The following is a 15,532-nucleotide window of genomic DNA, read 5'->3' on the forward strand; positions in this document are numbered from 1 at the left end:
GAATGAGTTAGGATGTATTTACACAAACAGATTTTCCAGTGCAATTATTGAAGGTAAAGCCAGGAACAGACTATAAATGTCGGACAGCTCATTATGGAAAGACTGAGATTTCTCCTCTTTTAGGATCCATACCTGGCTTTTTTGTTTTTCACTATTGCAACCAAAAATCTGTACACAGGGCTGACCTTAGCTATTGCCGCCTGCCTGTTGGGGGGGGGGTCATCAGGATGGGTAGTTAATTAATCTACTTGCCCATCAATGTTGCCCCAGCTCTCTCACCAGCTGCTGTGCTCTGCATTATAGCTGTGATCGCTCGTAACAAGCGCTCATAGAAGCAGCAACACTGACAGAATCAAAACCATTGGCTTCCTCCCTGTCAGTCACTTTTGTGACTCTTGTTATGCCTGCGGTCACATAAGTCCCCCCTCTCCCTGGTGTCCCGGCACCAGCACTTGCGTGACGTCACTTGAGCGGCGCTTGTAGAGAAGAGGAGACACGCGGACCACAGGTGTATATAAATGTTTTAATTTGTTTGTTTGTCATGGAGGATGCCTACCGGGGGATATGGGAGGGGGACTATCACACAAGGGGTCAGCACACAAGGGGTTATATTCTGGCCTGGATGGGTTTTACACCCCAGGGCATAGTTTGGTCTAGGCTATTTTACACCCCAGGGTATATTTTGGTCTAGGCTATTTTACACCCCGAAGTATAGTTTGCCCTAGGCTATTCTATACCCCGGGTTATACTCTGGCCTGGAGGGGTATAGTTTGACCTGAGCTATTTTATACCCTGGGGTATATTCTGGCCTAGGCTATTTAATACCCCCAAGGTATACTCTGGCCTAGGCCAAACTATACGGGTATAATCTGGGCGGGGGTTAATCTGGCCTGCTACACCGGGCCGGTGCTCGGGAACCAGGTGGTGGTTCAAAAAAAGGACCGCGCCTCCGGCATCCCCGTGCCAGTCTGTTCATTTAAAAAACACAAAGCAATGTACAGTACCTAGATTCACTTTAAGAATCACAGGCTATAAAAATAATATATTGTGCTGTTAACGGGGACATCCCAAAACTTCACAGCAGGCTATAGATTTCTCTTTATTACAGATGCCAGGAAGTGCAAAAAGTGTTATAACGTTTAAGAATCTTTTATCTGTGGTGGGGGGCTGCAAGGGAGGTCTACATGAGGGGAAAACCTTAAACTCCTCCTAGGTATGAGGAACAAAATGAAATGTGACAATAACATTATCTAGAAGCTGCTGAAAAGAGTTGTGCTAAACTTCACCATGTAACATCTATACCATGTGATGAAATTGACATCTTGGATATATTTGCTGAGTCTGCATAACAAATGTACTGTCAATTCCTCTGTCATTACTTGCACTATGTAAAATGCATTGTGTTAAAGTTGCTATACCTAGACAATCCACTTAACCTCCAATGATGCCACTATGATATGTACTGTATATCCATATATATGACATGTATACAATAAAGTTGAATTACTAACAGCATATCTGTATACCTCACGTATTGCTGATGATGCCACCAATACATGATGAATTGCACCATTTAGAATATACAGTATAAACTGAGGTTGCATTACAAATGATATTTATTATTTTACCACATACCCACTGATGATGTCACCAGTGATGAGTTGCACCAAATAGGATGTACATTATAAATTTCGAGTGCATTATAAATAGTGATGAGTGAACATCCCGATGTTTGGTTCGGATCCCGAACACAAACATAAAAAAAATTTATCATGATCGGTTCGTGTTCGCCAAACATTCACGAACAAATAAAGACCATACAGTGGAAGCGTATGTTTAGGTCTATGCACATGCGTACAGATTATCAGGTGCAAATCGTTAATTACGCAATCGTGTACGTATTTGAGTATGCATTTCATTGCATTTGTTTGCGTACAGATTGTGTACATTTCTAGAGTTACGCACATGTGTTCAGATTATCAGGCATAAAGTGAAAATTACACAGAGGAGTACGTTCGTAAGTTCAAATGTGTTCGCAAATGATTGTTAAAATCATTCCGATCAACAAATTGTTCGTGATCGGCAAACACAAAAAATTAGCACCATGTTTGTACGAACATTTACAAACATGTTCGCTCATCACTAATTATAGATTTTATACCACCATCCAATCATTGATTATATCATTGCCATATGTGATGACTTGTATCACCTACAGTGGCACAGCATTATTAATGCTATACTTGTTTTCACCGCCTAACCGCTGATGTTTCTATTATCTTTGTAACCTAATTTGTCTTTCTCTTGTAGGAGAGCTTTTACTAAGGACTACAAACTCTGAGCTGAGTGACAAGGAAGGCAGCAGAACCAGAATTTACCATCAAACATGTCAAGCAGGAGACCTGGGCCAGGAGGTGAGAATTTGCTCCAATCTTAGTACATAAGCCAAAAAGTCTACATTCAATTTCTAGGTATATGGGTACAATGAATGGGCAGCACATCTGTTAGAATGCTTTACATACAAGTCGAAATACTTCCTTACGATAGGAACTAAGTTTGGTTGAGAGGCCTACTGGGGGGAGTTTCTCACCATAGTCATGCTTTTTAGACTATTGCTCCATTGATTGAGCATAAATAGTAGAAAGGCAATAGTAGAAAGCTATGGTGCATACATTGAGCCATTGGTTCATGTGCCCAGAGAAAAACAAACTAGCAACAACTCACCTGTCACCCGTTCCCTGCGTGTCTTCTCTCTCCTCTTCCAACACAGGCAGCATGGTACAGGAGACTCTGCCTGCGTCGGACGTCCCCGCAGCCGCTATCAGTCATCAGAGTATGCGTCTTAAAGACACACACACACACACAAGGTGCCGCGGGGACGTCCGACACAGGCAGAGTCTCCTGTACCATGCTGCCTGTGTTGGAAGAGGAGAGAGAAGACACGCGCTGCCAAGAAAGGAGCTACAGGAAACGGGTTACAGGTGAGTTGTTGCTTGTTTGTTTTTTTCTCTGGCCCACCACACTGTCCTCAGCCCGGCAGCAGCTCTTGCCTGCTGATTAAGCAGCCCAGCAGCGGAGGGCCGCGCCAATGCTGTTTATTTAAATTAATTTAATTTTTTTTTATTATAATGCAGTTCGGCCCACGGACTGGTAATCCGACCATCTCAATGGGCATTTCCTGGTTCGCCAGATTACCAGTCCGGGCCTGGTTGTCTAGCTACTGAGAGACCAATTGTTGTGGAACCAAAGGAGTAATGTTTCTCCTTAGGAACAGCATCATAAAGGTGTGTGAAGACTTATAGGCCGCTTGTGCTCCACTCATGTACTATGGCTTCTAATCAGAACACTGACTTGAAAGCAAGACTACCTTCAAAGGTGGCATCATAGAGTTGCATTATATGTTCTTCTTCCCAGGATTCCCAGTGGAGCATGAAGGGCCTATATTGTCTTCATATGCCTTTATGACATTCTCCTCCTTTAAACATTACTCCTTTGGTCCCATGACCATAGGTATTTCTACAGCCAGCCAGCACCATGAGTAACCCTGAAACAGCTTTGTACAGATGGGTAGCCTTCCCTTCTGCAGAAATTTCTGGCATTGCTTAAACCCTCAATCATGTTCTAAGGCTTCTAAGCAGAGTCGAATATTGACTTGATGGGAAAGCTGACACCAAACAGTAGCGTCAGAGAGATCATTCTTCCCAGATTGTTTTATAAAATGGTATTGGGTCACCAATAAACTTTAGACTCCATGTCTAAGTTGGAAAAGTTTTTTTCTTCAGTAAGTCTTTGAATCCTAGTGAAAAACAATTATACAAAACAGCCTGTTACCTGGGATATAACACACAGAATGGTAAACCACCTTTAGTTGCAATAGGTTGTGGTAAAACATTTATTATGTCCAGTCCACTTTAGGAATTTTAGGACTTCCACATATTGGTTCTTTATATAATTAACACTGTTATGTTGAACAGCAGGTGCGCTATAGTCATATTCCAGGGAAATTGCCCCGTTTCTTCACACACACTGTGCAGCTTTTCATACCTGCAGGTTTATAGCCACAAAGTGTACAAAGTACTTTCAAAATGTTCCACAATGTCAACTTTCCGGGAATTTACAGGAGTGTCTGGAAATTGGAAAGAGTTTTATGATGTACTTAATGTCGCTCTAATGGTTCTACTATAATTGATTTACAAGCTACTCTTAATAAATGTTTTAAGGGGTTGTCTTGTTTAGAAAAAAGATTCTCGAATACTGAAGCAATAGAGGGAAGACCCTTGTTCAGGACCATCATGAATTAGTTTGGGAAGACAGATGGAATTCTAACATCCAGAATTATACACAAAGTTATATTCTTTATTAAAATTTACACAGCTACACAGCCAGAGTAAAACAAAGCCCTTGAATCAGCGCCAACATGATTCGAACGTATGGAAGGTTCCTGTTTATAGCTCTGCAACACATAAAATGAGCATATAGGGATGCTGCCCTCAATAGGTCTTCTCACTGGATCCAACAAAATGCATAGTATCAAAATATCCATTGCAAAAAAAAAAAGTAAATAATGGATCTGTAATTTAGCCCTTTTGGATGCCAGGTTTTTAATTTCTGTTTCATGTCTGGAGGACCCAATTTGTGTTTTATATTCCTATTGATTTCCTTGGGTAATTTGTAATATTATATTTCTCATGTGGTAGCACTGCAGTTGAATTGAACATAATCGAGTGGGATAATCCTTAGAATACTGAGCATGTTTGAACATCAGTGTACCCTGTTTGTCCAAAAATAACTTCCAACGAGAAAACAAGCCCTTCCAGCATTAGGATATGTCATATGATGTCACAGAGATTGAGAATAGGCATTCTGGACAAGGGCCTTTCTACCCCCCACTATGGCAGGGCAGAATCCACTCTCCCACTTCGGAGTCCCGCCTTCCAAGTCCACAGATTTGGTATAAATATTCAAAAAAGATTCTCTAAGGGCTCTATTTGGCAGATTATCTCTCTGTGTAAGAAAGACAACTTAAAAATCATTTGCCGCCGGGTGCGCATCGCTATTTGTAATAGTGATGTGCGGCCAACAGCTGATAAAAAATAATAAACCTTATATATACTTGTGCACGCTCCCCGGTGTTCAGAGCTGGTCTCGGAATTGACAAGCTGCTCAACCAATCACTGGCAGAGACGGGACCACCACAGCCAGTAATTGGCTGAGCCGCCTGTCACTTCAGAGACCAGCTCTGAAGTTCCAGCAGTGGCTGCGGGCAGCAGGCAGAAGTGGGGGGAGTGGAGAGGTATGTATAAACTTTATTAATTTACATTTTTAAAGCAAGGACTGCACAGACATCGCTAACAATTTCTGTGCAGTCCTGCAGCTTGATAATCGAGCTGTGTAATAGCCTTAGTTAGCAAGCACCGATCAAGCAGATCGGCTGATCTCAGGGAGACCAGCCACAGAAAAATATGTCGGCTGCTTGTTAAAGAGCTCATTACAGTGAAATTGCAAAAAGTTCAGTGGAACCTCAGTTACGAGTCTCAAAACACGGTACTAGCCACATCTCCCTCCAAGGAAGGACCTGGCCAAGGAATGGCTCCTGTACGGAGACCACCAAAACCACCATATTAAAGAGGATGTACCACCAGGTACATCCTCTTTAACCTGAACCCACGGATCGAACGGCGCCTCCACGGGGAAGCCGGTGCCGCGGTCCGTTTTTCGTACTGAGGCCCGATTCCCGTGCACAGCGCCGTTCTATGCACTGGAACTGCCGGTGCTCAAGCACTGGAGGTAGGCCGGTCCGCCCCCAGTGGGAGGGAATTCCCTCCCCTCCATGACGCGGCTCCATTAGAATGAATGGAGCTGCGTCATACAGGGGAGGGAATTCCCTCCCACTGGAGGCGGGCCAGCCTACCTCCAGTGCTTGAGCACCGGCCGGTTCTAGTCCCCTGATGAAGTCACTACGGTGACGACACGCGTTGGGTCTCAGTCAGGACACTGGTTCTCATGGTCATAGGGTGATCAGACTAAAATTGTTTTTGTGATCTGTGTATTTATCTGGCGTATTATGATAATTATAATCTTTTCTAGATTTTTTCTTTTTGGCACTTAAGCAATTTATAGGATAGCACTTTATATTTTTGTGACAGATTTGTTACACCAATTGAGGGTTTTATTTAATCACTTGTGATATTTGGGTTCTGTTATTACACGGTGGTCAATATTATATTATATGAATTATGTGACGCTAGGTTATATTGCATCATAAGTTAAATTTTCCATACATGCTGGTTTGACCATGAGATGAGATAGTTTGTTCCAGTGTTTTCCTGAGTTAGTGAGAGGGCTATCATATCCTCTCACTCTTTGGACTGTTTACATACCTATATGGTTTTTTAATTGTTTTTAATTATGTCTGCCATGGTGTTTCTTTTTTGTTTTTGGTGTTTTTTGAAATCATGTATTAATAAAATTTGATTATATATTCTATTTTTGAGGTGTGCGCTGTTGTGGTGTTCAGCTTTTTTCTTCTTTTTGTGGTCTGTTATATTTGGACACCAAGCTGCACCCCCATTTGGTGGAGCTCCCTCTTTCTTTGTTGTTTTTCATTGTGGTTGTAGTGCATAGAACGGCACAGGAACCAGGCCTCGGTTCGGAAAGCGGACTGCGGCATCGGCTTCCCCGTGCCGGCGCTGTTCAATCCGTGTGTTCAGGTTAAAGAGGATGTACCTGGTGGTACATCCTCTTTAAGTGGCCTCTTTAGTCAATATCCAACTCAATCACGAGTCTGATGATATTACCAAGCAAATAGCAAAGCCAGGTATCCATCCACAGACAGGGTGTTCCAGGTATCCATCCAGGTATCCATCTACAGCTGTCTGTGGATGGATAACTGACTTTGGTATTTCCTTGGTCATATCATCAGACTCAGATCTGGCTAGTCCCCTGTTTTGAGACTCGTAACTGAGGCTCTGAATACCTTTTTGCATATTGATCTAGTAGATCGGCGCTTCCTAATATGGCCTTAACTGGTATACTGTACAGGTAATGGTACATTTTAGTCCCCAGACAAAATAATGTGTGATTTGTTGTTCATGGAAAAAAATAACACCTACCCTGAAAATAAGCCACCATGTTTTCAGAGACAATAATAATATAGGACTCTTATTGTTGCAAAACACTGTCATATTGTTGGATAAACACTGTAGCTCACCATGCATGGTCGAATTCTTGGCACAACTACCACTTTAGGTAGGACTATCGGCATGCAGAAATATTTTCCTCTGCTTAGCCAGACTGATATATTTTTTGATTTGTTCTAAAAAGTCTTTTGGTTTTACCAGAATGAAGGCAAAGCTCCACCAGAGAGTCAAATAAATGCCACTACCATATTCCCTGCATCCGTATCATCGGAACAGTTGGTTACTGCAGAAGATAATCAGTCTGAGTTCATGGAAAATATGGTCCATCCAGAACCTCTCCAAACGGCTTCATTGCTTTGGAAAAAGTCCTGGTCAAGCATTTTTTCAATAAGCAATGAAGGTCAACATCAACATTTAAGAGTTTGTCCACCGCAAAAACAAGTCAGGAAAATACTTCACAGATCTAAGACAATAGGGCACAGCTTAGGAAATGATCCTGTAGGTTCAATATCTGGGTTACCATCTTCTGACTCCCAATCAACATTTCCAGTAGAAGCAAAGAATGGAATCCGCAGATCGTCTTTACAAAACATAGTTTCACCTGATTCCCATTTGGCTCCAAATTCTGCTAATTTAGGATCAACCCTGGGACTTGGGACTCTATCCTTGAGCTGCAAACCTAAGCCAGAAAACCATGGAGAGCCCTCAGGCATTCAAAACCAAAGTCTAAAGACACAGAAGAAGATTAACTTAGAGGTCATGAGGAAACAAACTCATGTAGAATATAGTGACTCCAGCAGTGATGATGAGGACCGACTGTACATAGAACTTCTTGAGTAGTTTCTTGAAGGACACCTATGGACTTGTTAAACACATGGAAAACTTTGTTAGACTGTCATGGTGAACCAGTTTTTCATGGATTTGAGATTTCAAACCAGTTTGGACAATATGGAACTTATTTATGTTTTTTTTATAATTGATATCATAGTGAACCTTAACTGAAGCCATTCCAAATATGTTGTATTGCTTTATATTCCATCTTCTGGCTGTGTGCAGTGGAGACAGTAGTGATCAGTTTCCTAGTATTCTGTGTTTGCTCGAGCCATTTTCCTGCTGGGTATATAAATTCTAATTCAGGATTATCTAAATTCTATATAAGCCTTCAGCTTCAGGACCGGCGGCTCACTGATTGGCAGCCTTACCTTCAAGCGTAGGGTCATAGACTTAGTAAATTACAAATCTATATAACTTTCTGAAACCAATTGATTTGAAAGAAAAAGATTTTCGCAGGAGTACCCCTTTAAGTAGGAATTGAGGCGCAGTAACACTCTCTCTGCTTTCTGCTCTGTTTAAATGTGAATGCCAGCACTCTGGCAACCAGCTGATAGCACCATTTCCATATTGGTAATCTTAAGGATAGGACATCAATACATTGTGTCCACAAAACCCCTTTAAGTGTATTTTATTTAAACATTTTTTATTGCTTTGTTTTATGGAGCCATGTATATATTTTTATCTGGATCTGAGATATAGTAGCAGCATGACATTATGGAATTGCAATTGTGGTTCTAGTGCTAAATTCTTTTTCCTATATTATTGTTACAGCCATTTTGTATTCATGAGCCGAGGTTTGACAATCATTGTAATATATATGTGCACACATTATGTATATGATGCATATACATCGAAGTTTGTTAATCTAATATAACTTTGTATTGATTTCAATCTTATAATGCTCAGATTTGTAATTTTGTGTGTTAAAGCATAAGCATTGATATATATCTAAAGTAAAGTAAAACTTTGTGATCCCTATCATTGACATGTATTTTCTTTATTTATTTTAGTTATGTATTATTCACTTTTTTTGCCATCATATTCTAACGGAAAACAGCTTGTTATACTGTTTGCAGCAGGATTCAGTGGAATCAGTGTAAAGCATGGGGGAGGAACAAAGCAGCAGCCCAAGTGTTATGTAAAGAAGAAATAATCCTGCTATTCTGTCCTCAGGAGTCTATTTCAAACAGTTTCACAGGTGATGTTTGTTTCTAGCACCTTGCTTTCTTCTAGTTCTTGTTATCAGTTGACCTGTTTGGTTATTTCCTGTGATTTAGCTTTTGTTTATCCTTGCTTCTGTCTCTGGGTCCTCGTCTCTGGGTCCTCGTGTCTCTGGGCCTGCTTGTTGTTCTGCTGTGGAAATTTTGTAGATCAGGGTTATCACAGGGATAGTTGCAGGGACAGTAAAGGCTAGAGGTGTCTGATGTTAGACTACAGTTCAGGGAAAGATCAGGAAAACAATTAGGGAGGGCTATCTATGGTCTGTTCTTTGTCCTTGTTTCTGTGTCATCATTATGTGTTTGTTTCATCGTTATCTGGTTCCTATTGTTTATTGGTGACTTGCAATTTTTTTTCGTCACCTACCAGTATTCTTACATACTTTGTATGTCTTTGGAAAAACTATGCTTGGGATACAGTTCAGCTTCAGTATAAGTCCTGGGAGTATCTGAGAAGTTGGAGCTACAATAAGGACACAGGAAGGCAACTGTTATTGGTAAAGCCCAGTGTCATAACTAAGAAAATAAATGGAAGGCCAAATGTACAGGGTGACTCAGGGCTCCCTTTTATTTCGGTAACTAAAGGGAAAATGACATATCTGAATATCCAAGCGAGTAATGGATGAGGAGGCCTATCTTGGGCTGAGTCGTGAAAACCACCATATTAGATGAAGGGCAAGTTTTTCCAGTGGGAATATAAAAGAAGATCAGAATCAATTGGTGCCGTCAGATTTTTAATATTTCTTTTGAATCAAAGTTTTAAAGAGAAAACTTGCCCTTGATGCAATATGGTGGCTTTCACAATGGCTGCCATGTTCCAACTGGGGTATTAAAATAAAATTTTTCCTTTAAGATCAGAAAAAAAAGGGTGTCCTGAGACTTTTGGCTCCCCTTGTAGTGACTTATCTAGACTTATAAAACAACAAAACCTCCCAAAAACCCTCACTTTACGCCAAGTTTTTATAAGCTCTCTGTCAGGAATGTGCAGTAGGCTGGTGTGAACTGAGCCTGTTTTTCTTTTGTGTGACACACCCGCTTGCTTCTCAGCATCCGGCAATGCAGGAGTTACACAGAGCTCTGCTAGACTTGATTGCTGCAGCTGAGCAAGTCCTTTGATTGACTTTTTCCTCTGCCTGTCCGTAACCTGGAGGATCAGAGCATCGGTCCAATGGGGATCAGGACTGGGATCTTAATCCTAACTAGATTTGCATTTCCAGGGAAATACATAGTGCTTGAAAAGAGCACCCCTTTAACAGTGACTTCAAGAGCGCCCCTTTAACAGTGACTTCCCTTTAAGAGAAACTTTAACCCTGGGTCCCATCCCTTTAAGAGCAAGCTGGGCCCCTTTATGAGCGACCTGGGCCCCTTTAAAGCGCGACCTGGGCCCCTTTAAAGCGCGACCTGGGCCCCTTTACGAGCGACCTGGGCCCCTTTAACCCCTTAAGGACCGGGCCTGAAATGGCCTTAAGGACCGGAGCAAATTTTATGAATTTGACCAGTGTCACTTTATTCATTAATAACTTCGGGATGCTTTTACCTATCCGGCTGATTCTGAGATTGTTTTCTCGTGACATATTGTACTTCACATTTCTTGTAAATTGGAGTCGATACTTATAACGAATCTTTATGAAAAAAACCAAAATAGCGTGAAAAATTGTGAAAAAATGCATTTTTCCAACTTTAAAACTTTTCTGCTTATACAGAAAGTGGTTATACCACATAAATTATATATTAAATAGCATTAGCAACATGTCTACTTTATGTTGGCGGCATTTATTAAACTATATTTCATTTTTTTTAGACAATAGGAAGCTTAAAACATTAGCAGCAAATTTCCAAATTTTCTGTAAAATTTCAAAATCAGATATTTTTAGGGAACTGTTCAGGTTTAAAGTGTATTTGAGGGGACTGTGTGTTAAAAAGCCCCACGAAGCACCCCATTTCAGAAACTGCACCCCCTAAACTCTGCAAAAGCACATCCAGAAAGTGTTTTAACCCTTTAGGGGAGTCACAGAAATAAAAGCTAAGTGTGTAAGAAATTTGAAAATTTTAATTTTCTGTGCAGAGATTTTATTGTAATCCAATATTTTTCATAATTATAAACCTATTACCAGAGAAATGCACCCCAATATTGATTGCCCCGTTTCTGCAGTTTATAGAAATACCCCATATGTGGCCCTATTGCGCTATTTGACGCAACCACAAGCCTCAGATATAAGGGAGCGCCTAGTGAATTTCAATGGCTCCGTTATTTTTGGTCATTTTTGACTGTACCACTTCAGGTTGGCAGAGGCTCTGGGGTGCCAAAACCTAAAAAACACCCCTAAAGGGACACCATTTAGAAAACTACACCCCTCAAGGAATGTAACTAGGGGTGCGGTGAGCATCTGGACCCCACAGGTGCTTCACAGATTTTCCAAACAATATGGCTTGAAAAAAGACTAAAGTATTTTTTACACTAAAATGTTGTTCTAGCCTTCAATTTTTCATTTTCACAAAGGGATAAAAGGAAAAAAAAAACACAAAACATGTAGCGCAGTTTCTCCCGAGTACGGAAATACCCCACATGTGGACATAAAGTGCCAAGCGGGCGCAGGACGAGCCTCCAAAGGGAAGGAGCGCCAATTGGCTTTTGGAAGCTGGATTTCACTGGAATGGATTTCAAGGGCCATGTCGCATTTACAGAGCCCTCGTGCTGCCAAGAAACTGGAAACCCCCCACAAGTGACCCCATTCTGGAAACTACACCCCTCAAGGAATCTAACAAGGGGTGCAGTGAGCATATGGACCCCACTGGTGACGGGCACAAATGTGGAAAAATGTGACGTGAAAGTGAAAATTTTCATTTTTTCACTTTCATGGCACAAATGTGCCCGTCATCCAGGGGTCCATATCCTCACTGCACCCCTTGTTAGATTCCTTGAGGGGTGTAGTTTCCAGAATGGGGTCACTTGTGGGGGGTTTCCACTGTCTTGGTAGCACGAGGGCTCTGTAAATGCGACATGGCGTTCATCATCCATTCTAGCCAAATCCAACCTCTAAAATCCAAATGGCGCTCCTTCCCTTCAGAGGCTTGCCCTGCGCCCACATGGCGCTTTATGTCCACATGTGGGGTATTTACAGACTCGGGGGAAATTGCTCTACACATTTTGTGTTTTTTTTTCTCTTTTAACCCCTTGTGAAAATGATAAATTCAAGGCTAGACCAACATTATAGTGTAAAAAATTTAATATTTCATTTTCACGCCACATTGTTCCACATTTGTGCCCGTCACCAGTGGGGTCCATATGCTGACTACACCCCTTGTTACATTCCTAAGGGGTGTAGTTTCCATAATAGGGTCACTTGTGGGGGGTTTAACTGTCTTGGCAACAACATGGCCCCTCGAAATCCATTCCATCCAAATCCAGCCTTCAAAAACCAAATGGCGCACCTTCCCTTTGGAGGCTTACCCTGCACCCGCATGGCGCTTTATGTCCACATGTGGGGTATTTCCGTACTCAGGGGAAAATGCTCTACACATAGTGTTTTTTTTTATCTTTTAACCCCTTGTGAAAATGAAAAAATCAAGACAAGATCAATGATTTAGAGTAAAAATTTTAAAAAAATACACTAAATGTTGGTCTAGCCTTGATTTTTTTCCATTTCCACAAGGGGTTAAAAAAGAAAATGAACACAAAACGTGTAGGGTAGTTTCCCCTGAGTACGAAAATACCCCACATGTGGACATAATTTGCCATATGGGCACAGGGCAAGTCACCAAAAGGACAGAGCGCCATTTAGAGGCTGGAATGGGGGATGGAGGCCATGTCGCAATTACAAAGCTCCTGTGCTGCCAGAACAGTAGAAACCCCCCACAAGTGACCCAATTCTGGAAACTACACCCCATAAGGAATCTAACAAGGGGTGCAGTGAGCATATGGACCCCACTAGTGATGGGCACATGTGTAGAACATGTGCCGTGAAAATAAAAAATACAATTTTTTTCATTTTCACGTCCCAAATGTGGCCGTCACCAGGGGGCCATATACCCGCTGCCCCACTTGTTAGATTCCTTATGGGGTGTAGTTTCCAGAATGGGGTCACTTGTGGGGGGTTTCTACTGTCCTAGCCGCACAGAGGCTTTGTAATTGCATCATGGCATCCTCTAATGGGAATGGCGGCCATACCTACTTAGCTGTGGAAAAGGGACAATTCTAATTTATTTGGGGGTATTAGGGCAATTATTAGTTTATAAGGTTGAAAATGACAGGTGTCCATCAAATTCAACCTGTGTTGATCCAGAGGAAGGCAAAAAACCCTCGTGTGGGAAAAATTCCTTCCCGACTCCATAATGGCGATCAGAATAATCCCTGGATCAACGTGACCCCTGAAATAGGAATAAGGGACAGAATTTAGATAATGTAGAACCCCGATGACGTGTGGTGCGCCTTGGAGCGATCCAGTATGCAGAGGCCGGGGGGATCAGGACAGGTGTCACACTGGAAAATGTTGTCCTTCCTGATCCCCCTGTTACCCCACACTCTGCACTTCTTCTGGGGTCTCCCTTTCTCCAGTGTGGGGGACGTCACCTGGAGAATGTTGTCCTGGTGCCATACGGGGTCCTTCATATCCAGAAGCGCTGGGTCCGCTCCATGGCTGCTAAATATTAGGGCGCTATTACTACTTCTGATATGTTCGGATCGTGCCGCAAGCTACAGTAGCTCAGGCAGCGAGGGACCAGAAGAGGGGGTGCTGGTATAAAAGTTATCTCGTACAGGTGGTAACCTTTATCCAGCAGTGGGAAGATCAGTTCCCGGACGATGTCCCCACTAACTCCGAGGATGGGGGGGGAGGGGGCATCTCGGGGCTGGATTCGAGTGTCCCTTCCTTCATACACTCTAAGGGTACGTGCACACTGCGGAATCGTGAAGGATAACCCTTTGTGCATTCCGCAGTTGGCACCCGCCGGCGGACTGATGCAGGCGCACGTCTCCGTCCGTGTCGTAGACTCCATTCTATGCACGGGCGGATTCCGCTCTGCGTCCAACGTGTTGATGGAATGACGGATGATGGAATCCGCCCGTGCATAGGATAGAGTCTATGACACGGGCGGAGACGCGCCCCTGCATCAGTCCGCCGGCGGGTGCCAGCTGCGGAATGCACAAAGGGTTATCCTTCGCCATTCCGCAGTGTGCACGTACCCGCAGGCTGGGTTCACACACAGTATATTTCAGGCAGTATTTGGTCCTCATGTCAGGTCCTCATAGCAACCAAAACCAGGAGTGGATTGAAAACACAGAAAGGATCTGTTCACACAATGTTGAAATTGAGTGGATGGCCGCCATATAACAGTAAATAACGGCCATTATTTCAATACCACAGCCGTTGTTTTAAAATAACAGCAAATATTTGCCATTAAATGATGGCCATCCACTCAATTACAACATTATGTGAACAGAGCCTTTCTGTGTTTTCAATCCACTCCTGGTTTTGGTTGCTATACAGCCTCACAAATACAGCCTCAAATATACATAGTGTGAACCCAGCTAAATCTGTAAGTGTACCCTGAGGTACTCTCACAGAGTTAGTAGAATTTCACACCATACCGTGATCTCTTATTGGGACGGTACTGGCAGAAAAGACGTGTCTGGGGGGCAGCGTACGCTACGCTACTCCCAGACACGTCACTGGATGATGAGGAGGATGAGGATGAATGGAGGAACAAAGGACCCCCCATTCATCCTCACTGGCTGTTTCGGTGTCGGAGGCAATAATAACGTATGCGTCCGATACCGAAAACACCCTGGGGGCCATCTTTATATGGGGATTGGTATATAGGGTATGTAGTGGTGTAGTGTAAAACTTTATTCAATGTAGTGTGGTGTAATGTAGTGTTTTTTTACGTGTTTTTTACAGTAAGTATACAAAAAAAACCTACGCCAAAAATGATGTTGCTGATAAGTGCCGAACATAAGTGCGGCATTTATCAGCAGACCGTGGCAGTAGAATATAGAAAAAAAACACCCTACGCCAAAAAGGAGGAGTTGCTGATTAGCAGCGCACTTTCGTGCGATGCTGATCAACACTCAGCGGCGATAGGGTGCGGAAAATGAAAAAAAAAAAAATTGGGAAAAAATTTTTTTTTTTTACTACATTCTGAACATCCCTGTAGTGGCTGATACGTGTATTACACTTATCAGCCGCTAGGGGGCAGCAGAGCGCAAGATCCGAAAATAGACTACGCTGGAGCCGGAAAAATACGAAAAAAGACGACGCTGGAGCCGGAAAAAGCAGATCGGGACGTCACGGAAGAAGCCGAAGTCCCGACAAGATGAAGAGAACGCCGGGAACCCGGAAGACG

The 15,532-nt window shown here is 42.6% G+C and overlaps 1 protein-coding gene across 3 annotated transcripts in view; it reads left to right on the forward strand.

Annotated features, from left to right (window-relative positions):
• Positions 1–8,793, forward strand: part of ZNF831 (zinc finger protein 831) — a 117,676-nt gene extending 108,883 nt beyond the window's left edge. For all 3 annotated transcript variants that reach the window (XM_069951644.1, XM_069951643.1, XM_069951645.1), the window contains 2 exons: positions 2,311–2,414; positions 7,341–8,793. In XM_069951644.1, the coding sequence (XP_069807745.1) occupies positions 2,311–2,414; positions 7,341–7,979 (743 nt within the window). In that variant the 3' untranslated portion in view covers positions 7,980–8,793. The remainder of the gene's footprint in view (positions 1–2,310; positions 2,415–7,340) is intronic.
• Positions 8,794–15,532: the final 6,739 nt, after the last annotated feature.

The sequence above is a fragment of the Dendropsophus ebraccatus genome, chromosome 14 (assembly GCF_027789765.1).
Source record: "Dendropsophus ebraccatus isolate aDenEbr1 chromosome 14, aDenEbr1.pat, whole genome shotgun sequence".
NCBI lineage: Eukaryota > Metazoa > Chordata > Amphibia > Anura > Hylidae > Dendropsophus > Dendropsophus ebraccatus.